This window comes from Plodia interpunctella, chromosome 14 (genome assembly GCF_027563975.2).
Source record: "Plodia interpunctella isolate USDA-ARS_2022_Savannah chromosome 14, ilPloInte3.2, whole genome shotgun sequence".
Classification (NCBI taxonomy): Eukaryota; Metazoa; Arthropoda; class Insecta; order Lepidoptera; family Pyralidae; genus Plodia; species Plodia interpunctella.
In genome coordinates, this window is record NC_071307.1 from 5,489,548 (window position 1) to 5,516,273 (window position 26,726).

General features: G+C 33.8%; 1 protein-coding gene across 4 annotated transcripts; it reads left to right on the plus strand.

Moving 5' to 3' along the window:
- Positions 1–2,225: 2,225 nt before the first annotated feature.
- Positions 2,226–21,175, plus strand: gsb (gooseberry). Of its 4 annotated transcripts, none has more exons than XM_053754949.2 (6): positions 2,226–2,481; positions 12,053–12,225; positions 12,651–12,909; positions 14,467–14,666; positions 15,174–15,784; positions 19,913–21,175. In XM_053754949.2, exons 1-6 carry the CDS (start codon positions 2,427–2,429, stop codon positions 20,031–20,033), a joined length of 1,419 nt encoding a protein of 472 aa, XP_053610924.1. In that variant the 5' UTR covers positions 2,226–2,426; the 3' UTR covers positions 20,034–21,175. The 4 variants fall into 4 exon arrangements, with proteins under 4 accessions (XP_053610924.1, XP_053610928.1, XP_053610927.1 ...); XM_053754953.2 differs by having other exon boundaries at positions 2,229–2,481; positions 12,651–12,753; XM_053754952.1 differs by lacking the exon at positions 2,226–2,481 and adding an exon at positions 9,041–9,238.
- The last annotated feature ends 5,551 nt before the right edge of the window (positions 21,176–26,726 follow it).

A 26,726-nucleotide genomic window follows, 5' to 3' on the forward strand; every position in this document is an offset into this window, starting at 1 on the left:
AGGCGGGCATTGTACATTTTTCTAGTTGTCTTGCTCAAAATTGTATCATGTATTTTGTTTTTGGTGCAATAATAGTGTTTTTACTTAGTTAAAAGACTTTATTGCAATAAAACTACTGATTTTATGTACAGTCGCAACAGCACATGAACTTATCCAAAATCATTGCGAATTGGCCGCCATTTCTATTGCATAGAGTTCTTTGTAGAGTAACTTGAAGTGCAGTTGACTGTACCAGGCCTTCTTCAAGGGTTTCTAAGCAAGTGATAAGTACAATTCAAAGCTTTGATTACATTTAGATAAGATAAAGTTATTACGAAATCGATGTTATTTGTTTAAGCAAATAGGTCGGCAAAATGAAGGGTTTTGTAATTGTAAACCGGCCCACTGAGGCGTTGGCTGATTTTTAATTAGAACCTCAACTGACAAGGTCAATAAATCGATTTCTTATTATTTCGATACCTTTGTTGATGGACAATTAAGGACTGAGTATATATTGAGCCTATATCTAAACTATCTCTAACTAATATTATAAATGCGAATATTAGTTTGTTTGTTACCTCTTCTCGCTTTAATCTTTCTAACTCTTGATGATAATGATTTTGACAATTTTGCAAACGTTTTCTATATTTTGTTGAAGTTGGACTTAAATATTCTAATTGGAATCGTTAATACGCTGCAATTAAAATATTTTTGTCTATAAGTAATACGTATCATGTTTTATACATAAAATGCAAAATGCATTAGGTATGTGCTAGTAAATAAAATATATTGAAGTACCTATTATTATACATTCAAATAATATCAAATCTACTTTAAAAGATTAAGACTCCTTTCTCGCTTTATTTTTATAACTTTAGTGTAAAAGAAGCTTTATTCTAAATCTGTCTTATGCAATCCGTCCTTGCTAGTCAAGTAGTGGACCTACCATTGACACGTTCACTTAATTAGAGACAACCTGACTAAAACAAGCCAATTAATTGCCTGCTCTCACTTTTTACCGCGACTGTACCGCTAAGTTGGCATTACTCAATACTCTATCAATTTTCATGATTCAAGAGCCAGAAAGAACTATTTCGACAATTCAGTATTCAGCGGTACATTTATTAAGAGTAGGTGACACATGAATTGCGATGATAAAATGGTAATATAAAATCTTAAAACATTTTTTTTGTTTATTCTCTTGTATTCTCTTACACGCCTGTTATTGAAACAGTACCAGTGAAACGGAAAAATAATCCACTTAAGTATTTTTTTGCAAAAATGAAATTGTGTTGTTCTATCATGTAAATATTCGTTACTTTACCAAGTTACTTTAAGGTACTCATTAAAGTTACTATATATAAATGTCTTTTCGATTATTGTAAAGACTCGATTGTGAGAAGGGATGTGTTGTGTGTGATGATTTAATTTTCATGATCACTAAAAATATTTAAAATTATTTCAAAAAACACACAGATATATTTATAATCATAATGCTTTGAACTATGTTTTAAAAAATATTTTATGCAAATCATATGTAATCTAGTAACTTCTTTCAAAACATTTTTGTATTATTTGAGTAGGTTTATTCAGTAGCATAAATGATTTCAAAACACATTTTGACATTTACACATCAGCTCAATGTCATAAAATAATGGTATGCTGAAGAATATACAACACACGAAATAAAATTTGTATTGTGTAGCAACAGACCGACATTGCAATTACCTAACTCTCACAAGCACACCATTTCGTTTTCCGTGGTGTGCTGGTGACTCCGCCCCAAACAAATTTTGACCAATCGCCGCCAGCGCTGGCATAGATCGTGGTGGCAACACGCCTCATGTTTTTCGTCACGGCACAGCGACTCAGGCGCGACTCACACATTGTTAATGCAAACGCTCTTCGCTTTGAAGATACCGGATTCAGGCCCTATTGCTATCTCGTTCATACACCGGTCCAACTTACAGATGTCAGAATACTGTAAATGTTACAACAAAATACTTGTATTAGCAATTCCGTCAAATTTTGTTAGTGAAGAACTAAAAAAAATAGGTGAATTTTGAAAATCAAGCCTTAATTTTGAAGGTTTCCTAAGTGATTTTGAGATTGGTTGTGCGGTTTTGACTGTCAATGCTCGTCTGTGCAAAGGAGACAAAAGATCAGGTGGTGCAGTCTCGAAGGCTGCGGAGGCGGCCAGTTTGACCATTTTTTGTTGGACCGTTGATTGTGAAAGATTACACTTGAGAGTCGAAATACATCTTTACATCACACGTCAGTGGGCACTGGGCTGTCTTCAAAGTAACACGGATTAGACACACGCAGTTTCCTTTTACGCAATTATGTCTGCGTGTAACCTGTGATGGTGAAAGACTGATATAGTGACTTGGCTAGGATTTTAGTACGCGTTTGGACTAATTTGGTGTTCAGAGCAGTTTTTGAAATAAATGGCGGTATCGACACTGAATATGACTCCGTACTTCACAGGATACTCTTTTCAAGGTAAATTTATAGCTATATTATGAAGATTTTGCTTGGCTCTATGTTTATTATTTGCACTTTTTTTATACTAGTATATTATTTCAATACTAATGCATCATCTTTTGAAGTTTTAACTACTATTTTTATAACTTACCATTTGCTTAACTTTTCATTACCTACTTAGAATTAGCTTTCCAAATTTGTTTGCTACAGTGGTCATCTATCTTTAAAACTACAACTTACATAATTATATTATTTTCACCATTAAGCAAATTAAAAAATTAATAGGAAGACCCCATTAATATGTTTCTTAAAATTTCTTGAATTATTTTGTAGTTGTAGTAGTATGTAATATTTAATGATTACTTTTTAAAATATTGGAACTATTTACTTTTATTTCCTACCTACTTAAATTTTCAGCAACCTTGTGAACCTACTGTTATTTTAATGGTTAATAACAAATTTTGTGGATGTAGATGTCAAACAAAATTTTTAGTCTAAAACTAGTGATGATGTGATGATTGATATTCTTTCCAGAAACATGTAGCGAATAAGCAATAAATCAATTAAAAGATACAAAAAAAGATCTTTAGGATCCACTAACAGCCAGTTAGTGATAGATTACATGAATGCGATGATTCCGAAATGACATAATAAAGATGAACGGTCCTGTTTTAGACCGAAAGTCCCGAAACGATCATAAAACTATAAAATCATGAGGAAATTATAAAGTTAAAAGTGGATTTTATTACACTCAATATAACAATATTTCATCCTCTCGCATTGGGAACAGGGGCTGAGAAAAAATATTTCTAACAACATTTTTGTAAAGAAACGCTGACATTGTTTTAAACTTTTCAGAATGGTCAAGGCAATAAGCTATAGAAAGCGATTGTCTCCTGTTTCTATACAGAATTTTTGTCACGATTCCTCTATTGTCTAGCTTCGATCGTTTCTTAAATGATCTTGATCTTAATTATAGAAGAATATTGTTGATGATTGATCGTATATTTATCGACGATTTGATGAATACCTTTCAAATTTAACATCTTTAGCATTTAAATTAAGACATTTGTTTATATATTTACATGTGTTAAAACCCAATCACATTTTTATAATATTTATGCTTCATAATCCTATAATTTGAATATTTTTTATCAATTAAATTTGCTTATATAAAATGATAAACTTATGGAATAAATAACAAGAACAGGCATTGTTTGGAGTTTGCGTTTACAAGAAGTTATTACTGCCATAAACGGAATGAATAACTATTGTGTCTTAATTGTTGCTCTCCGGTCGCCCAATTTTATTGTTGGCGACATTTCTCTTGCTTCAACTAATAACGTTGTAGGTATAGACCCAGTCTAGATTTACTGTTTAAAAATATATACTTGCATTACTTGCTATCTTTGTGCCTACATGCAAGACAACTAAATTGTATGAAAAATGTTTTACGATTGGTCAGAAGTGACTGGTGGTTATAGTATAATAGTTTCTAGGTAATGATAATTTTATTAATTTCAAAATGTATATAAATGCAAAATATTATTAAACGTAAATTATAATGAAACTTACCATTGTAGTTACCAGCAGTAGATTTTGCAATTCTAAAAGAAATACAATCATATATCGAAGATGCTGGAAATGTTCTTAATAACTTTAATACAATTTAAATGGAATTCATTGTTTCCCCCGCGGCCGATCTTTGTAATAATTTCAAAGGCTTGCCGTATAATATAAATAACAACAGGAACGAAAGCTGCTCCAAAAAGCTCTCAGTACTGACGCGTTTAACACATAAATCATTAACATACGAAAACATTTCGACGGTATTGTTAAAAATGTCATTCCAACTTATGGCCTGTTTCGTCTAAGTCAAATTAAAAAGAAAGAGAAGGAATTCATAAAAAGTTGAGAGGGATACAGTTCTTTCATAAATGCCGACTTCACTGGTGACCGCATAAGAAGTCGCGTCTGAATTACTATATATTATCAGATATAACTAATCAATTACATTTTTAATTCAACGGTTTTTTTTAACATTATAAACTTACTCATGAATATGATAAAGTAATTAAAACATGAAAAGTTAGCACGTTCTATGATGAAGACAGGTGGTGCATTTTCAACAGTGATAGTGTTAAAGTAATTTGTCAAGTTAGACTTCTTTAAGATTGTGTCTCTATATGAATGCACTTCTAGATATATTTTACATCAATACTTTCTGCGGGGGTGGAATCATATTGCAACCTATAGAGATCTATGGAGGCAGAAAGGGGATGCCTTTGCCCAGCAGTGGGACACTTAAACAGGCTATTAAAAATAATAATAATACTTGTGGTCCTATATATGTATACACAAATAAGTTAACGCCCTTTTCAGATGAGTCACACGACTACAAAGGTTCTGACTTGGGAGTGACACAAGACGAAGCCGAGCGGCCGGTTCTTTTCGGTTATTAAAAATGTTTTAAATTTTTAATTCGACACCAAACTATATGACTGAGTGTAAGTCAGGCTTAGTGTCAAAGACCACAGGCATCTGGCCAAGAATATCCGAAAACATTTGTTTAATACGCAAAGCTGTTAGTCGGCTTATACAATGCTATTTGTATTTTGTTTTCGTTTATCTTCAATTTGTTTGTATTTATATTTTTTTACGCGATCGAGTTGCTAAATATAAAAACATGTTGTGCTGGCTTTAGTGAAGTTACGTCATTGAATCACCATAATGACTAATGAACGCATACCGATGTAGATAAATATCGTAGTTATGACCGGGGTACGTTAATGTCGGTATTAGTCCGCATAATATATGCGATGAAGCTCGGCGATCAGATGCGCTCGCGGCTAGGTGACGACGCCATCGATACCAGCCTTGTAATTTCCTCGTGAACGAACTAGATTGCAACCATTTTCTCCTGGTTGCTCGTATGTGATTTTATTTGCTAACGCGATTGTACTTTTTATTGCTTCAATTTTTTTATTACTGGCTATAACAGACTTTTTCCAAAATTTAAGAAATCCCCATTCATTTAAAAATTCAAACATTTTTGATTGCCATGTGCACTAAATTGTAATATCTTTAATCAATCCAAAAATAAAATTAACTCGAGAGATATTACAAAACATATTTCTGACCTCCATAAAGAGTTCAGTACCATAATCAAGGTTTAGTCACATTCATATCAAGCCGACAAGCGGTGCACATCTTGCGCGCACGCACACCGCGGCGCACGGATCAAAGGCACCGACAGGCTCTTTTAGCCGCATAATATGACGCGCCCCCCGCCCCTGCCGGCAGGCGAAATGCCTCGCCGAATGAACCACCTCCAGGCTTACTTGCCATTACTTATGTCGATCTATTAATAAACAAATTGATATAACGGATGTTACAGCAACAATTTCATTCAATTTAAATCTTTAGAATAAATTTATCGAGCCTTGTTATACGATGCTCTTGTTCTTTATTGAAATGAAAACAGTACGATCACTCATTCATTAGAAAGTGAAGCGTTGATATTTTATCTCACTGGAATTAACATATGTAATTATATTGATATGGATAATCTCATCTCTGGGTTCATTTTTAGTCATCATATATGTATTTTACGTCATATACACTTTTGTTTGTTTTTCCTAAATAGGTTCAAAAATCATTTCAATTTGTTTTTTATGTAGATTGCCTATAATGAAATGTGGATCGTAGGTACACCGGATTAAACCAGTCTTCAACATATATAACTCACAAAGTAATAACGTTCCAGCTCAAACCGAATGCAAGCCTCGACGATATAATATTAGAAACAAAAATTAATATGACAAGAATTCAATCCATTCATAATAACAATGAAGATTTTAAAGGCATTATACAGCACGAGATAAGGCGGGGAATCGTAAGCGTTGAAACGATAACGATCAGACTAATCGAAGCCGATAGATTGGAATCTACAGCCCGCAGCGACACGCGCCTTTCGCGACACTACACCACTCGTGCTATTGTACTTACCTTTCTCTTGAAATAATCAATAGCGTAGCGTTATAGTATACTACAGTATATAACGTACTTCAGTTTATTATGTGAACTTTATAACTACATTGGAAGTAGCTACCTATTTATGCAAGTATTCAAACTCAATATTATAAAAGAGACAAGGAGGAAAGTAGCTTGCAATAAAATTCTGAATATTATTGCTAATTTTGAACAAATATTATATTTGTATTAATTTTTTTGACTAGATGACTAGTCTATTGAGAGATGTAAATTAATGGACTTCTAAGTCGAAAATATTAGAGGCACTCGTTGCGGAAAAATCGAAATTTCATCCTTCGGCAGCGACCCATGCTCACGTCCTCCATCGATCAGGGTATCATTGTTCCATTAAAATTGCGTAAATTCTCCACAATTACTGTCGATATCACGAAAACTTGCTCCGATAAACGGCCCTATCAAGGTCTAGAGCCTACGTGCCTTACTCCATGTGTTTAAGTATTTTGGTGTGCACTATAACTTTTGTAAAATAACCTTATCAATCTTTTTACTTAGTATCTACTTTTTTTAAAATTTAACGGTTACCTACTTATTACAAAAAGTACCGTTCTTTTCTTCTTCTATTCTATTTCTTTTTATTATAGATAAGGTTGGCATTTTATTATCTAGTAAATTTTCCCCCGAGTTGTAAAATCCTAGCCTATGCCCAGGATGTCTGACATAAATTTTGAAGAACATTCAGCTTTTATATTAAACAGGCCGTAGAATATATCGTATCTAGTGGATAAATAGGTACACTCTTTTGAAAGATTACATTGAAAATTTACTATTTCTACACAAACATGTGGGCTGGCCCTCATAAACAATTAACGGGGCTCTGTCAAAAAGGGCGAAGTATTTAAATATTGTACTTTCGTTTCACGATATTTAGAACAATGAGTTCTTATGCGGTTTCTTATAAAAGTTTTATTTCAACGGAAGACCGTAACCCAAGAATTGTTTGAACATTGATTTATACTTACCCGTTTGATTTTATAGCTTGTTGTTTTCTACCTAACACGGTTCTCTATATATTTTTTCAATTATCGAGTAATTTAAAATCTTACTCCGACATCATAACTGAAATCTCAACGAGATGATACTTTACCTAGGAATCCTAGTAATTGAAATTTTAAGAACATACATTTTAAATCTATGGGAAATATATTATTTTTGCATATTAACTGCATTGCTAGTCGTTCCTAGAGGTCATTATGGAATTTCTCAGGGAGCGGCAACACGACTACTTTAAAGAGTTACCTTCGTGCGAGAAAAGAAAAGAAACCGTCAAATTAGTACATAATGCGCTATGAATACATAATGAGGTCAAACGAGGCATTTCCAAATAGACCATTGAAATAAAATATTCAGATCCATTCATTACTTTTAGGTATATTTGGGACTTGAACGCCGAAAGCGATGACGCGTTTAAACAGTTGGCCGCGGGACCCATGGAAGATGCATGTGCGTTTAAAACAAATTAGTTGAAGGGTTTGTGTGTCCCCATGCCGCTTTGTGAACGCTTCTGTACAAGTCCTGTTTATTTTCTATGTACATTCTAACATTGTAATGATAAATCTTTCTGTACTAAATGATAGGCTCAAATAAGGATTTTTTCGTATAGAGTAACTAATTTCATTAATAGTTTTCATATTGACATGGAACTAATTTCATAAATTTTAATGATAGATTTATTTTCATGTCATTGTGGCAAAACCTTATCATCCTTTTTGATCTGCAACCGTCCAAAATAATTACTTCAAATCGTTGCCCTAAAAATTGTAATATCTAACTGTATCTATTCGTTCCATTCCGAGTGATATTTACTCATACTATTATAAACCGCTATGTAACGCATGAAAGTATAATAGAATTGATTTGATATTCGATTGCTACATTTTGTGGCCACGCGACCACGGCCACACAGCCTCCACGCGCTTGAAGAAGGCTTAATGGAATGACATCGCCTTTGTAAACGCCGCCCAATTCTAATGCCTATTCAGATGGCATTTCACCTCTTTGTTGCTTGATTTTGGATAGTAATAGGTTATTTTATTAGTGTATAGATGAATTTTAACAGGTTACGAAAAGAAATCTCGTGTCAATCGAATTCCAACATCTTTTGTTATTGCAGTCACGAGTAGATCAGATTTCCTTGATGACATCATGTTGGTTTGTGGATATGTTGAACAAATTTATTTAAATAATCACTATGATTGACTATAGTTTTAATAAATAACTTTTAATTGTGCGTTCTCAATTAAACACTCTAGCCATAGTTCAGTACAAATAAACGCAAAATTCTAAAATAAAAGGAATCGTAGCAGCTAAAGTGAACAAATGAATTGATATAACACTATGAACTATGACCAGGGTTCGAAGAAATCAACTGAACGCCGTTCTTTATCGACTCATACGACGTACGAGAAGGAAAGCGGCATACTATGACGTACAGCCTCATATAAATTTTACTATGGCCACATTAATGTCGCTACGTGAAATTGATTTGCAGGCAGAAACATATTATGATTGTGAAAACGGGGTTTACGATTTATTTACACATTACGATATCGACTTCGTACATTATAAACTATCAGTGTTACGTTGTTAGCAAGTACACGTGGAAAATTCGCCAGGAAATCGTTCTTTTGTCTCAGCGGAGTGGCAGAAAATCGTGTAATTTAATTAGTGATGTTTACTAGTGCACAGTGTGCTAAGTAATAGCAACAAACCGAACGAATATTTTGTAAGTCAATAAAATAAACTCTTTAGTGATATTTTTATTACTTAGGCCTTGATGGATAACTATATATTTTATTGTATTATACCTACTTATAAAACTAAGAAATAATAAATAATAGCTACACGATTGTGATTTAAATGCAACATATTTATTTTAATATCAATTTTCTGTTATGCAAAAACAATTTCGCATAATAATATAGAATTTCTAGAGTTGAATACAAATTTTTAAAATGATAAAATAATGTATTGTACAAACAATTTTGAATTGGCAATTAAATCAAGCCCAAGTGCCAGCAAATCTCTTCCATGATGGAAGATTAAGAAATTCAATTTTCTACTAACAATGTCAGATAACTTAAAAGTACCACGAAGGTTGATGAAAATGTGATTGTTAATTAAAGTTGACACAGAAATGCGAATGGTGAATTGGAAATCTTCATTTAAGCGGTCACGGTTTACCTCTTGCGTTTTAGCATTAAATGATTGACTCTGTTTCAATTTCATCTAACACGAAAGCGGCGGTCGAACGAATCGAAACACGATTATGTGATTGTGAGAAAATTTTATGCGTTATTATGTCTTTGCTTGCTTAGTATGTGCCTCAGTTTCAACGGGACAACGTGGTTATGAATAAAGCACGTAAGTTTATAACTTAGAAATTTATTCTGTTTTTTGCCGTTGTTATTTCTCATGCTCCACATTTTTGTGCCACCCTGGTAGCTGTTATTGTAAAGATCAACTTGTGCATGATCCAAAAGTACTTCCGGACGATTAGTTTCCAATGAATGTTTGAATTTGTTGTTAAGTTCGCCTCCTTTTGCGTTAATAGTGTTACAATGTTTGCGAATTCTATTACGCATTGTACACTCCAGCCCCGCTTTGTGTTTGTTGTGTGCCTTTCATCGATTGTGCATTTGCTGATCCTGTTTCTCTATGAACTTATTGAGTTTTCAACTATTTATTCAATTTGTCTATTTAGTGACTTATTGATATGTTTTTCTATTAAATATAATACATATTTGCTTAATATATTATTAAAATATTGGCGGTTAAATTTTTTTTTTTTATTCTCAAGATGCAACTCCACACCTACTTGCCAATAATGAAACATTATAATGAAGTGATACATTACTAAGCCACCCACATTTGTATAGCGGGGTTATTATGGACACGTTATGCGTCATAAATATTTTCGGGAACATAAAATTAACACTCAAAAACATGGGCTTTCGAGGCACCGCAACGTCTACCAAGTCCAAAAAAAAGTTGGATGCCTCGCAGAACCACACCACGGTCCAACTTTGCTACAAAAGATTTAATTTAATCCAAGGGAACATATTTTCTCATGGTTATATCGTAAGGTCCAAATTTAAATGCTCGTTCAAATTTTTCTAATTCAAAAAGTTTTGTTTCACTTTTCTACGATCTCTTACTTTATGATATTCGCGTTATGGTTTATATTTCACTGCGTTTCATTTTACATCTCGGTTTCTCTCCTTATCAAAGGACACACTTGTTGACATGTTATCTAATTGATTGGTGTTTCACAGCAGGGGTCTAGGGCCCTACACGCGGCGGTGTCTTTGTGGAATTATTCAAAATTGATAAACTATAAGTGCTTTCACAAGTGGAACATGCCACTGTTATTTCTTTTTTTGTAAATTGGAACTCTTAATAGCTATTTCATTTTGTTTAATAATTAAAAGTTATGTTTAAATTATACGTGGCTATCTCAATTTAGATAAACACTAATTTTTCACCTCGATACTTCACAACAATGACAGAAAATAAAGTGGGTTGTAATAATAACGAGAATAATTAGTCGTTTTCAAAACACCCACCTTGTTATTAGTAGATAACAAATCCTATCTAAACTGGAAAATCCTACAGGTATTTTCTATTTACTTCTGAATTAACAATAATAAATATAATTATATCGTTATAAATACAATAAATCTGTTTGAAATCTTATTTTGAAATATCATCACAAAACTCAATCTGCTCTATATTAGTATAATAGAAGCCGCAGTTTTTTCGAAACGCCATCATATTTCAATAGATGTTAACGTGCAGGCACAAAGGCGAGCAAAAATCGAGGATTGGCGGTCTCCTTTGACGATAGGTGGTCCACCAGGTCTGTTCGCGAGTGATGTGATTATAATAGCGACATTTTATCTACCCACGTTAATAAATCCAGGAATATTACGATGCCAACTCACAGCATTTTATTTGTAATCTTTATTGAAGAAACTTAATTACATTTCGATACCCATCACATTAAGACACTAATTAAAAATCTTGATGATTTTCTTTTTACTCCAAAAAGAACGAAAACAATTTTACACTCAGTATTTTATTTGTTGTCTATGTAACTTTTTTTGTTCAACAAACATTCGTCGATACTCGTTAAATTATAACAAGTCAAGACCGAAAATAGTTTAAGTGTTATCGTTTCAGCTTGACCGCATTCGTGTTAAAAGAAATTGGATACTCTTGGTCGAGAACACTTGCAATGAATCGTAAAATTACTAGGTGATCGAGGCCTACCGTCGACGGCAGACCGGCAAAGCCGACGTCCGAATGACGTACTATCGCTTTGTGTTCTATAATGTATTGTTGCTATTGATGCCGTACGCGTTATTTGATTTCAATGCTGCTACTGGTTTTAGATTTGTATATTAGAAACTCGTTCGTTCTTGATCTTATTGAAAACTTAAATGCAGAAATTTCATTCATGCAAACTCTTTGTGAGATATTAAGAGCGTTTATTGACCATTTCATTTCCTGAAATTTAATCCAATAATATTGTCCATAGGGCAAGGTCGTATGAACCAGCTCGGGGGAGTCTTCATCAACGGTCGGCCGTTACCGAACCACATCCGACTGAAGATAGTGGAGATGGCCGCGGCGGGAGTGCGTCCTTGCGTCATCTCGCGCCAGCTCCGCGTCTCCCACGGTTGCGTCTCCAAGATCCTCAACAGATACCAGGTGAGACTCTACGTCATAACTAATTAGGGGGGTTGATTAACAATGGTCCGCTGCTACCGTATCATATCCATATGTGAAAATAAGTAACTAATAATAATACGATATTTCAGCTAATAAATAGCCATCTGAAATCAATTCAAAATATTCATATGATGAAAGGAGTAATATCAAAATCACCTGTTTGCGTTTAATGATCACTCATGCAATAAATTTGAATTTGAAAAACAAAAGGCGACTGAAATTAAATATTGAACTATACGTGAATTCGACAAACTATCTCTATTCAATAAAACAGTTACATCACTGCGCAATGATAAATGGCCAATAATATGCATAACAGCCTAGTATCTGTCTTCAACTAATTTGTTTAAGTGTTAAAGTTTTCAAGGTTTATTATAACTAAGATTTATGTTTTGTTTCAATAGGAAACCGGTTCTATCCGGCCTGGAGTAATCGGAGGATCCAAACCCAGAGTTGCGACGCCCGAAGTAGAAAACAGGATCGAAGAACTGAAGAGACAAAACCCAGGTATATTTTCCTGGGAAATTAGAGATAAACTAATAAAAGAAGGCATCTGTGATAAAAACACAGCCCCGTCAGTCAGTTCCATTTCGAGATTAATAAGAGGAGGCAAAAGGGATGAATCAGATCCTAGAAGAAATCACAGCATCGATGGTATATTAGGTAAGTCAGTCTTACCTCGGGCTCAATTTACAATCGATATTAAAAACATTAATTGATCTTGTGATTTATCTATGATTTGATATCCCAGTTACACTTGCATGGAATTAAAAAATGTGTCGGTGCTATAAAGTGTTTAAATCTCTAGCTCAGTTTAACATTTTCCAACTTCATACGCTCGACTTGTAGAGGTTTTCAGAGCCATAATAATATGTCTGTATGCCTCTACAAGCATTAAACTTTATATTGCACTAGTTTTCAACTATGATAACGATGCAACAATGCAGCTAGCATTATTATTGTAATAAGGTCGTGTCGGATGAGAAAATTAAAAATTCATTTAGCAACGCCTAGATATCCTTCACTACAAAATTTCAATCATTTAAAAAGTCGAGGAGACCTTCGCAGTAATGACGCGTAAATAACTCGCCATGTCATCGTAGTCCTTAACGCCGATTCGAGACCATAATCACTTAATTTAGTTCAAAGTACACTATTATTATAAATTTATTCCTATAATGAGACTGTCGGAACGTTTGCAAACTTCAGAAAACGGCGTATAAAGTTAATAATCCACGTAAAAGTGAAGCGGACGGCGCGAGCGCACGCCACAGCAGCGCCCCTTGTGTCGGCATCGAAATTGTAGGTTATAAAAATGAAATTAGTATCCAAAGGTGTTATTATCCCATCGCGTTTGGCCGCAGGGCTTGCATTACGACAATCTGTCCGTACTGCACGTCTTGTGCCGTATAGCTATCCAATATAAAATGGCGCTCCTAATATCCCGGTTGAGCGACGGAGTGCGCTGTTGCCGGCGAGATTTTGCGCCGCGATAAGATTATGCATATTAAGTTGTGCGCAGCTAAAGTAATATCTACACTGGAAAAGCGGCCCCTTTACCACTCGCACAGTATTGGAAATGTGCGGTTCGTGCTTGTCCTGTGACGGCGGTTAACGGTACATTCGCTCTCAGTTTTTCGCGGAAATATTTAATTTTGCATACGGAATCTCGAGACATGATACTTATTTATTAAAATTAATGACACATAGGTATAACAGTTTCGACCTATAATATTAATATTTATGCCTACAATGGCAAATAACATTGTTTCCAAATACGCAATAGAATAACGCGTTGTGGTTACATAAATAACATTAAAGAGTACCCAGCTATACCATCAAACTCAAAGTAATTTAAATCTGTTTTATCATCAAATAGCCTAAAGTAATATTTATTAAGGTCGGCACAAAACTCATTGGAGGCTTCTCCTAATGTAATATGATGTGGTTACATTTAATTTAATCTGAACGCGTGTGGTCCGCGCGGTAGCGGACAGTAATCGACGAGAAACAAAATGAAATATTTGTAGATAGAAAGTCAACATCTATAATAACGACACTTTTTAATGTAAGTAATATTAATAATACGAGCACTCATCACTTGTAATAATTTGTTAGTATTGGAAAAAATAATCATCATAAAATTTGTAGCACCTTCATCATTTACTTTAGTATTTTCAGCTACGTAAGTGAAATTGTAACACGTTCTAATTTCTATAGGTCCATCATCTTGTGAAGATTCAGACACTGAATCTGAGCCAGGGATAACGCTGAAGAGAAAACAGCGAAGGTCTAGGACTACCTTCTCCGGAGATCAATTGGAGGCTTTAGAACGCGCATTCACCAGAACTCAATACCCTGATGTTTACACCAGAGAAGAGCTGGCACAAAAGACCAAGCTAACAGAAGCAAGGGTTCAGGTAAGGAAGTCGTAATTTTTATTTTAATAGAGTATCGTCAGTGATGGATGGACGTAATCAAACAATTTCATTGTTATATCACTTACTACCCGCCCCTACAATATCGTGTCAAAAAAATAACGTAATCACCTTTATTATTAATTATGGAGAACATTTGTATACCAGCTACCATATGCTGTGCGTCGCTACCGTTTCTCTACTAGTTTTTTTTTTCGAACTATAATCGCCTTTGTAATTGTAGGTTTCAGTGTGAATCATAATTGCCCACACCCTTACATTGTAATTTATATCGATTCTCAAGAGTTTAATTAAATAAAGCATTTCAGTGTCAGTCATGAACTCAATGTCGAAGCAAATTAATTATTTAGATTTCTCTCGAGTTGTGCTCCAAGGATTACGTCGCAAGAATTTATTCAAACAATTAGTTAAGTGGATTTATTTTAAGAATAGTCCTCTGGTATTGAACTATTCTCATAAGTACATTACTAACATTGAAATTCTTTACAGGTCTGGTTCTCAAACCGAAGAGCTCGGCTAAGAAAACAACTTAATTCCCAACAACTAAGTGCCTTCAATACCATGTCTTTACAATCAGCGTTCCCATCCGTCCATCAGCAATATGAGCCGCCATCTACTTTCAACGCTCAATGCGCTTCTTGGCAACAATCTTATTCGTCAGCCCTTGGTACAAGTTCCGTCTTGAATTCTGCTTTAGCTCCTTCTCTCCACCAATCTGCACTAACAGCTCCTTCAGTCTGCCAATCGGCTCTGGCAGCCTCGTCATTACATCCACCTACATCAAGCTCATTCGCAACTGGCAACTTGACGCCTCTGTCTCATTCTTCGGAATTAGCAACTCCCATTCAACCAACCGCTGACACTCCACCCAGCTCCAGTCCCATTGCAGCCAGTCCTTCAGCGAACCAAAGCAGTGCAATCACTTACCAGCACTCTTCCTACCCGAATCCCAGTGAAGCTGTCTCCCACTCGTATGGTTATGGCGACTACTCCAAGCAAGAACATGCCATGTCTGCACACAATCACTGGACCTCGAGACAACTGAGTGGTCATCCTCAGAATAAACTGGCAGAAGTCAGTGCTTGGCCGGAAAATTATAGGTGAGTCAACAATGTAATTTATGATATGAGACAATGACAAATTGATATTAAAATAAATATATTGTCTGAATATCTCAATAATTTCTGACGGCGGCATTCAAGTAGCTTTATGAATTATTGATGTACTTGAATGTACGGATGAATATGCAATTATAAAATAACTTGACCTTTGTTGCTAACGCTTTAAATGCGTAGGTATTTATTAGCTCACATAGTAGTTATTTTTGTAATAGTATGTTTAAGGTTTGTAATTTGAAATGACATCATCTATATCACTGTGTCCTGTAAGTACGGTAGTCTAGAGAAGTGGAAATCGATTGTGATATTTTGTGGAGTTGCTTCTGCTCCGCACAACCAGTGGCTATCTTCAGGCGTAGGTTTTGATCGCAAATCGGGGCGCGTTCGTCTTATTTCTTTTCACCTTCCTTTATCATTAGCCGGAGCGGCCGCTAATCAATTAAGAGTGTAAGAAGTCGGCCATTATACGCCGCGCGGGTGGTTATTACCTGGGCTTCGTAATACGCCGATCTGATCGTGAATGCAATAGGGCTGCGAATTTAATAGAGGTTTAAAATCGATTTTAATTAATTTTCCTTTATTTTATTTTCAATTCTCACGCAGTGTAAGATCGCCTATTGTTACGAAAAAAAAACGTCATAAGGACATCTTTCTCGCGGTGTCGTCGTTGACAGATATGTAACTCCCAAAGTGAATTTGTCGAAAGAGAATGTGTGAAATACATTTGTATTGTACTCTATACGGCGACAACATTTATCTGTGTTATCGAGACAAAGCATGTCTATAAACCACACATTGGACCACACACAATATCTCTTGTTGCACAATGACAGACAAACTAATAATATATGGGTTAGCCACGTTTATTTGGCGGTCTGTCTTATCTGGTCCTCTTGATTGACGTAACTCTTGTGAACCGTCGTTTATTTCTTTTTGTGCCGAAAGTGTAAAGCGGAAAATATGAGTAATGTCAAAAGTAAATCTGCATGTAAAGTGCAAAAAATATCAAAATATCAAATGCAAAGGCATTTGATATTTCTTTATATTATTTCTGTTAGTACTTATTATTTTAAACAGAACTTATTCTTTGAGTGAGTGTTCAACTTCGATTCAGTACTATAATTTCTTTCTTTTATTTTCAATATAAACGCAATCATAAATAATTGCTACTTTAATATTATGAGCTTTGTTCGTTTGAAATCTAAAGGTGTAGCAAATGTGCGAATCGTCTTAACGCCTGTTGTGTATTGGAGAAATAATTTTGACTAGCAGTTATGTTTTTTAAAACATGCAATCCAACTTAGGCAATGGTAAATAAACCAGCTTTAATTATAGGTTAAAATCTCTTAACTCACGGTTGACCTAACTAAGCTCTAAACCATATTAGCGCCATCATATTAGGCAGCAAATTCACCAAACATAATTTGTCTACACAAATGTAGAACAAACAAATTAAATATATTTGGTTAGGTCACATTTAGCAGTTAGCTCGACTAACACCAAGAATTTACTGCGTGTGCATACATTAAGAGAACAATACCTTGGCGAGGGATAAACATATAGCTATATATTGTTCTGTAGCCAGTTGCAATCAATGTGTGCTCGGACGTGACATTAGAGCAGCGAACTAGGCATTAGCTACACAAGCGTGCTATTAAAACTTATCTGCAGCATAACCCGGCATGTCCTAGATAAGCAACGGAAAGCGGAATAAAATGATGAAACGCTGTGCGTGTATAAGAGATTGCCAACATAGGCCACAAGTAAATACACAACACATATACTATTGACATTTCGCGCCGAGTCGCACTGTTTTCCACTTTTGTCGTTCAATCAGGACACCGGGTAACTTCCTAAACACAAGGCACATTCACATTATTTCGCACACACTCGCCTCGGTTTGGGGTCATACATATCTACATTTTCTCCTGCAATTCGCAACCGTCTATCTTAGAGATTGTAAACAGCTGTTTAATGATTACGGGGAAGTTCGTGCAATAATCGAGTTATTAGGGATTCGAAATGTAATTATTTTAAATGGGCGGATAATTGACTGTTTCGTCGATTGCACATTGCCTCATTGTTTTAAATTTCAGTTTAATAAAGAGGTCGACTACCGATCATTTTTGTGACGGCCATGAATTTTCTAAACTGTAGGCAATAATTAAAAACACATTGATATTTCAAATGTCTTTTTTGGATTAAGTAATAACTGATGTTAATTATATCAGTATTTTTATGTTAACTTGTCGTCATCATTACACTTTCTGTCAGAAACTTGTTCCTAATGAAGTCCTCTTTTGCACCAAGTAGATGTTATCATCGTTTGAAGTTTTACAAGAGCTCGATTAGGTTGTTTCCCCCCCGTTTGTCAGGAATCGGATCGCAAGATTGTTATCGTCCAACAACCATTACTCATGGTTTGTTATTATGTAAACGACGCATTAAGACGTTGCTTGTGTGCGAATCATAATTTTGATCTAAAATTACGCTCACTTTTGTTTAAATATTCTACTCAATTTTGAGACTTTCCTTACTTCACACAGAAGAAAAAATGCTAAATTTTTTGTCAAACATTACTTCATCATTGGTTATGTTGAAAATGTTTCGGCAAGTTTTATTCAATAACAAAAGTTATTTAGATATTACCTACTTACATAGAATCAATCTGGACTATATTAGCATTCTCTATTCTAAACAAAATTTCATCATACGACCTTGTTTTACTCAATGCGGCTTATAAACACAGATTTAGGTTGTATGCGCTACTGAATTAAAATCAAATTAAACTTTATTGCCCACCCAGTCACGATTTCTCCACAATATTTTGTTTGCCGTCTATAAAACTGCATTACGACAATAACAAATTTTGGACAAAATGAAGTAAAAATGCCTACATTATAAATTAAAAATCAAATTTAATATTTCATAGAAAGTAATTATACAATTTGAAATATTTTTAAATTTGAGTCCTAATTTTCATAATAGGAGAAGCGTTCATCTAAAGACATGTAGTCATTATAAATGAAAAACAATTATGACGAATTTTTTTGTTGACGATACACGAATACGAAATCGGTAGTCTAAAAGTAAGTAGTAATTACACCGAGCATTAGTGCAGCAGCTCTGTGATTACTCGGTATTAGTGCGGCCGATAGCTTCTCATCTACATCGGTCGGGACTTCTGTACATTCCTTTGCTGTTATGCAGATTCCCACGGTCAACTAACCATTACATTAATTGTATGTACATATCTCTACAATGGTGATTTCGCCTAATACTGACTTTAAGTAAGAGTTAAAAATTGGGATACAATGAAAAGAATAAAAATCACCTTCCGTCCATGTGCTAAGCTTTTCTTAGGCTTTTTTAATGATAACATGGCTAGTTTCATGAACTCAATATTTGATTTTAAACGTTAAACATTGTATTACTTACTACAACTAAATGGCAGAGAGGGCCTACTACGAAACATACATTTACTAACGTCAACATACTGTCACTTTTTTGTGTAGGCATCGTGTAAAAAAGAGAGAACGTGTGGACATTGACGTACTACGTGTTTTATGTTTCATGGTAGCTCCCCAGAACAACGTAATAGAAAACATAATAATTCGCCAATTCCTTAACAAATAGCAACTATAAAGATGATCAATAAATAACATCTGCCTTCAATGAATCATTGACAATGAGGTTGTAATCTATTAGCAGTTATGATTGTAACAATGACTGTGTATGCAAAATATTGCTTAGGTCTATAGGCAGGTAATATATCTTGGAGCTATAAATGACCTTAAAATTATACGATCATTATTTATTGATAACTAAGTGATACAATGATCGGTCATGAGATTACTCATTTTCAAATTATATGTATTATTACATATGGCATTATATTATAATTATTGCTAATTTATTTAGTTTAACCTTCGTTTAGTTGTCTGTTATAAATAACCATCATATTATTGAGTTGAAATTTTTCTTGTCGATTTATTTTATAGAAGTTAAAGTTTCTATCAAAAATGATTCTGTAAAAAAACATATTTCATTCACCGAATGAAAATTACAAAATTATAAATTGATTTAGTAATTATTTTTATATTGTTTCAGTTCGTTTTTCGGCACCAACCCCTCTCACTACGCGTCGCACGCGCACTCCCCCACTGAAGCAAAGTCAGGATACCCCTATTTAGGTCAACTAGGGGGTATGGACATGGGGAGAGTACATTAGGAAATTAATGTGGCAATAGTTTTTCAAATAAGATGTGATTCAGCTTTGTAAATTAATTATGTATTTTGATTACAGTTGTATAGAATATTATATAAGTATATGTGTGTGTTCAGGATAGGTGTTTCAACTATCACATGACAAGTGCCTTGCAAAAATAATATTATGTGAAGAAACTAATAGTACAAAATTAGCATAATACAACACGTTTTTTACTGTACAATTTTAGTGAACGGATTCGGATGATAAAACTGAGTTAGTTTCCAAAGGACTCTTGAAAAAATTACAAAGATTGTTCTCCAATACAAATTGGCTGATCGGACTTAGTATGAAAAGTCAACATTTTATTCTTCTTCTTTCAGAGAAATCTTCTTTTGGAAGTTTTATTCCATGTATTGAGCATAATGTCAATTATTGAAGTGAATAAAAATTACCCAGTACGTAAACACGTTACATGCACATGCATGATATCTACTTATGACATTTATCATATTATTTTAACTTCGATTTTAAACAACAAAAAATTGGAAATACCAATTACAGAATTTCCTGGTAACACTGTATCGCAGTATGGTATCTTTAAATAATATTATTCAATTGTAATAATGTTTCTAGAATGTAAAATTCTTTTGTAAATATTCAAAGCAATGCACCTTGAATTTATAGTTCAATATTGTGTATCTATATAAGTTTGTGTATTATATTTAGAGGTATATTCAACTGAAAGTAAATTAACGTTTATAGTTCCTGATATTATGCACTTGTTTATAATGTACGTTTATTATATGCATTAGATATAATTAGGTTACAAATGTTGTTATGTTTAGTTTTATAACTTGTTGAGAATTAATCTAAATTTAGTGAAAATATTTTAAAGTTGTACAAAGCCTTAAAACGAAACGCCTTATTAAGATGTTTAAAAATAATTATATATTCAGATGCCTCATATTTTTGTCAGAACACTTCTCAATTCCAAATTCATTCAATAAAGCCTTGAAATGCCTTGTATAGAAATGTGATGTTATATATAATTATAAGTATTTATTTAATAGGTTCTATATTGTAACCTAGAATAGCAGAATAATATTAAGCACCTTTGTAAAATAACAGTTTACGTTCCCATAATAAATGACTTATATTAAAAATGTCTTGTTTTTATTTACTCTTTGAAAAAAGAAATTAGTAAAAAAAAGTTTAAGTTTAGTTTGAAACGTTTTTAAATAGTGCATAAATGAAACGAATATCAAATATAAAGTTTAATTGGAAAAATATTCAACATTTTTATAAATGAACTCGTTTTGAATGTTTTTAAGCATTTGAACTTTGCTTACTCAGCACAGTTATTATGTCTAAAACACCTATTAGTACATTATAAATAACTAAATGTAATTTGAATGCTCTTATAGGACGACGTAGGATACTGTAGAGATGTGTCGACGGCAGGCTTGCCCATATTTCGTCTAACATGTAATATGTTTTCTTGTTAATGTTAGTGTCATTTACCACTAATTTTTAATTAACCTCAGTCACACTGCTACGCAAAGTATCGAAGCAAGTTAAAAAATAATAATTTCAGATAGAAAGTTAAAAAGCAAGAACTTACTATTTATGTTAGTTCTTTGCAATTGTTTATTTGAATAAAAATATATTCTTATTTAACGAATAAAACGATTCCATTAAGCTATAAGGCCGACGTTCTCAGAATTAATAAAACAGAACTGAAAAATCTGACAGCAAACCTATACTACGAACAACGAAACATAAGTATTAGAAAATAATAATAACTAATAGTTTTAATTTCAACATTTAGGGACCTCCTCTATTCCGCCTGGTGTTATGTCATCTACCAAATAGATTAAGACTATCATAAGCATCCCATTTGCAATATAATTCATGAACATATATATAAGAATTTATGATAAATGGTTTATATAATGTAGAAAAGCCATATGTCCAATGATAATTATAAAATTTAGTATCTATATGTCCAATGATAGTTATAAAATGTAGCTATTTAAGAAAAGCAAAATGGTCATAGTTGGGTAGATTCGAAAATGCTCAACATTACTATTTCTATTTCCAAGTCGAACACGTCTTTGTCATAAAGAAAGCGACGTGTGAATGAATAATGACTATTCTCATTCATAAGTGGATTTTACTACCACTTTGGTTGTGAATAGGTTCCCGAGCGATATGCAATCGTAAAGCAACCATGGCCATACGTTGTTGATTTTTCAATTAGTTTTAAGCAGTTAAATCTTTCATTTCATATGGGCAATATGAATTGACAATTAACTTGTTGATTGTACGAGTGAAGTGAGGAAGTCGTGCAGAACAATTCTAAAATAAATTTCGTCTAAATCTATGAGTAACCTAACTTATTTCGATTGGTTCGTAGCGTTTGTCAGTCATGTATTGAATAATACTCAACATAATTACTTGTTACTATTAATCAATTTTACTCTAAGATTTCATATTTATTTAAAATTAGATCGAAATTAAACTCCAGGAAAATTAATACATATTTCGAGAATTTAGGTATCAAATGCATTCATAGCAATGGATACAATGTTTTGATAATGCAAACATTAGCGACACAGTAGGGGGCGTGAAGCGTAATTAGGTAGACAGAGATACAGTCGAATCCTACTAATATTAGAAATGCGAAAGTTTTAGAGGATGTATATATGTTTGTTACTTTTTCACGCAAAATGTACTGGACGGATTGTTATGAAATTTCTCAGGGCGCAGTATTTACTTGCGATTTTTATTTAGCCTGCTGAAAAAAAAGAAAAAAAACAGAATAAATAACGCATTGTCGAAATAAAGTTTATTACATAAACTCTTATGTTCGTGTAGCATTTAGTTACATAATAACTATGAATCGGATGCCATTACAGCGAGTCGGCCATCGAGGTAGGCGTAGGTACTCGATTGAATGGAAAACGTGATTGGGGTTTATTTTTGTCCATAAAAACGGATTTGAGCAAAAAGTTATCGGTAAGGCACACGCGTGGGAACGCGCTGGTTGCTAGCGGACGGTGACTAGTCCAGGAGATAGCTGATTGATGGATATGACATTATTATTATAATTGTGTTTTTATTTCAGACAGATTATGCTTGTTTCAGATTGTATCTGTAGCGATTTTACTCAAAAAGCTTGTTATTGACAAATACCAGTAGTGATGTTATTCCAAGAGTAGTTTATGTTTTCCTTAAGTCCGTGAGCCTGATGTGATCAGGTCATCAAAAACCTTTATTGATTTTTGAAAAATTTGTCACGGAAGTTTGTTGTTGCTTTTGATTTATATTTTTTATCATTTTTGGTGTTAATTCATTTGTAGAAAGAATTGCAATATTACTTATATGAATTTTGTCCTCCAAATTTTATACAACTTATTGTATACTAAGTACTTATAGTATCAAAATCTTTTCTAGTTTTATGACATCCGAAATATTTCGAAGGTCGATGAGATAAATCGTGCCTCCATTTAATTGGACATGACGAATCAAGTTTGTAGGAAAACTTGGGCGGAGACTGTTTACGGAGGCGGATGTAGGGACATACGTTTTTTGTAAACCCACTGCATTTTAATTGTTTTTTTTTATTTATTCGAAACAATCGTTATTTGTAAGCGGTGGACAGATGAAGCGAGAGGGTCAGATCTAGTGAAAACCATTGTATATTTCATCCTCCGCGGGATACAATCCTCATAATTTGTGTGACTTAGGTATGACAAGAAATTTTTCGGCTCATATATAGAAAAAAGTCACCCACGTTCCATTTGCTTTTTTATGTGTTTTATTATGTGCCAGTTTCATTACTGAATGTAAGGTGTAGGGTAACTAGATCATGAACTAGATAAATATTGTGTTTTACCAAATGAAACGATAATTACTTAAAATTTAAAAAAGTAATATCTTTTGCAATTTCGAAATTATTACGTGTATGTATTTGGAATTATTAAGAGAGTTCCATAGTATGTCAGTGAGTACTGAAATATTTATGTGACGTTGTTTTAGATGATATAAATAAACAAAATATGTGATATAAAGGTAAATATTAAACACGAAGGCAAGGATTTCTTACAAAGATTGCATAATGGAAAATACACTTCTACGTGTAAGTTATACTTATAAATAAACTTTTCTAGGCGTTATATATTTGCAATTAATTCAACATATTTTGTAATACAACATATCCAGCACAGAAAGAATGCTCAAATGTCGTCAATCTATCATCAAATGTCGAGAAATTTTCAAACCGTTTGTTCTCACAGCATAACGCGTGAGAAAAAACATCCAAAATCGAATGTCTAACAGTAACTGACTGCCAATTAAACATCGAGAGGGCAGCGACAGTTACGGAGAGTGTGTTGGCAGGTGGATCGTGGTTCTCGGATTTGAATCCATCGAAAATCGCCGATAATCGGTCGTCGGCTCGAGTTTTTCGGAAAAATCGTATCGTTGATCGATTTCCACAGCGGATAGAGCACGCACGTGTCGAGTTCCGACTCGATGCTGATTCGATACACTGTCGCTCGTCGCGATTAAGCTGTGACTGCTTTACCACTGCCTATGACAGGTTGTTTGCTAAAAACTTGTTGAGTCCCACCGATTGAATGTAATTAATTTGTTTTCTGCTTTAGTTTTTTTTGCTGTTAGTCTCTGATCGTTGTATTGGTTTTGACAGAATGGCTAATAAAAACTCACGTAAAAAAGCTTGCGAAATAAAAAAAAAGTATTATTCTTAGTACAACGTAGCTTAAACTCAGTGCAAATATTGCTGTAAAAGACATTAATAATTTGACAATAGCGTATATATGAGGTTTTTGAATAAATAGTTATAACAAATAACTTGACATAGTTCTCAGGAGGCCAGTTCGACAGGAAGTAACAGCAGTTAGCTGAAATACTTTATGCCAGAGTCAAATTGCTTCTCAAGAAAGCCATTTATCGCCGTGACGAAACCATTTACTTAGCGAAAATCCACAATCACCCAAAAGTCTGGTGATCGTTGGACGAGTCGTTCTCACGAGAAATGACTCAGAAGCTCTCCTCGAATGTCACCGAATTCCTAATCAAACGCTTGAGTCGTGCATATCCGGCGATCACTGGACCAAAAATGTATAATTCAAAAGTTTTTTAAAGTTGACCAGGCTTGAAAGGCATTTAGAACTTGTTACTAAGTTTTACAATTTTAAAGATTTTCCGGACCATGAGTAACAAATGGCAATTTCAATTTGTTTTGTATGATATTAGCGGTCTGTCCCGACTTTGCTCGGAAAAAACCATAATAAATCATACACCTAAACCTTCCTCAGGTATCTCTGCATCTATTAAATAAAATCCGCATCAAAATCCGTTGCAAATGCGTAGTTTTAAAGATCTAAGCATACAAACATAGAGACGGCGGGAAGCGACTTTTTTATAGTATGTATTGATTTACTTAGGTTAGTTAAGATTTGAATTATCAATTTGATAAACCGATGTGAAAAAATAATTTATGTGTTTCATATACGTATCAATTTCTGTTTAATAATTTTTTTATACATATTAATCTGAAACACGCGTGGTGATATACCTACTAATTCAATTTGCGTCAGATTTGTTGACAATTTTGGTATTTTTTCTAAATTAAGCTATTTGTATGACTAGGTATATCCAGTAGAAAAAAATCTAATTTCATTTAGTTTATTTTTTAGTTTTTTAAAATTGCTATTAAAATTTAGACAATGTCTATTGATACCGTTTGAGTACAATAAATGGAAGTAATAATTTCAAACTAACTGCCTCCATGATTGCCTGCGATCCTTTCAATTCAATACATTCGTTTCGTCTCTGTACATTCTGGAATTCATTAACAAAGAAACGAGGGTGTCGACATGCTGTTTTGTTTTATAATCAACAATAGACACGGGCTTTCTACGGACGTCATACTGCGCCCTTTAAGGGAAAGCGAGGATCGTGTCGTTTCGTCTTGTTTTGAACAAATTATTAGTCTGGTTTAGCATAGAGGAGTGAACAATCGCTCGTGATTCCTGTAAGTATCGATGCAAACAATGATTTATTGAATGTGAGTCATCGGACGCTGTTAAGGGCCACGTCACATTAGCGACACGGCGACGTCGTTCGATGTTGGAATTAGTATTCCAAATCTTGAACATTATGTTTCATTGAGCTAGAAAAGCTCAGTAAGATGAATTAGAAATTTTATTATGAAGATAAGTATCAATTACCGAATTTAGATTTTTCCATGACAAACATTTAGATACCAATGTCAAACGCCAGAAATTGCACCAAATTGTTGTTTAAATAAGCGCCAAAATATCAACGTTGCGACTACAAAGTATGTTTTGAGTATATTAAAATTAAAACCAATACTCATTATTTTATAAATCAACTAAAGAGTTTGCATTTAGTGACGATCAGATAGTGTGCAGAGGGACTACGATATGTGTGCGCATAATTTTGCGATAAAACATCGCGTCGTGTGGCTCAAATGTGTATAGGCCCTTATAGACAGAATTCCTTAGGAGAATCAGCTCCTAGGCGCTCTCAGCTGGATAGCTTTGCTTGTTTACAAACATTTTATTGAGGTGTTGTCTTTAATGGCTTCTTTAGAAGTGAACTTTATTGTCTAGATGACAATGATTGACTATGTAACACAGGAACAAAATAAATTGATGGACCTGT

Bases quoted from the DNA above. Each gene is read 5' to 3' on its own strand.
- gsb (XM_053754949.2), top strand. From the start codon at position 2,427: ATGGCGGTATCGACACTGAATATGACTCCGTACTTCACAGGATACTCT. The intron at 2,482-12,052 runs GTAAATTTATAG...TATTGTCCATAG, and splicing joins CACAGGATACTCTTTTCAAG to GGCAAGGTCGTATGAACCAG. The intron at 12,226-12,650 runs GTGAGACTCTAC...TTGTTTCAATAG, and splicing joins AGATCCTCAACAGATACCAG to GAAACCGGTTCTATCCGGCC.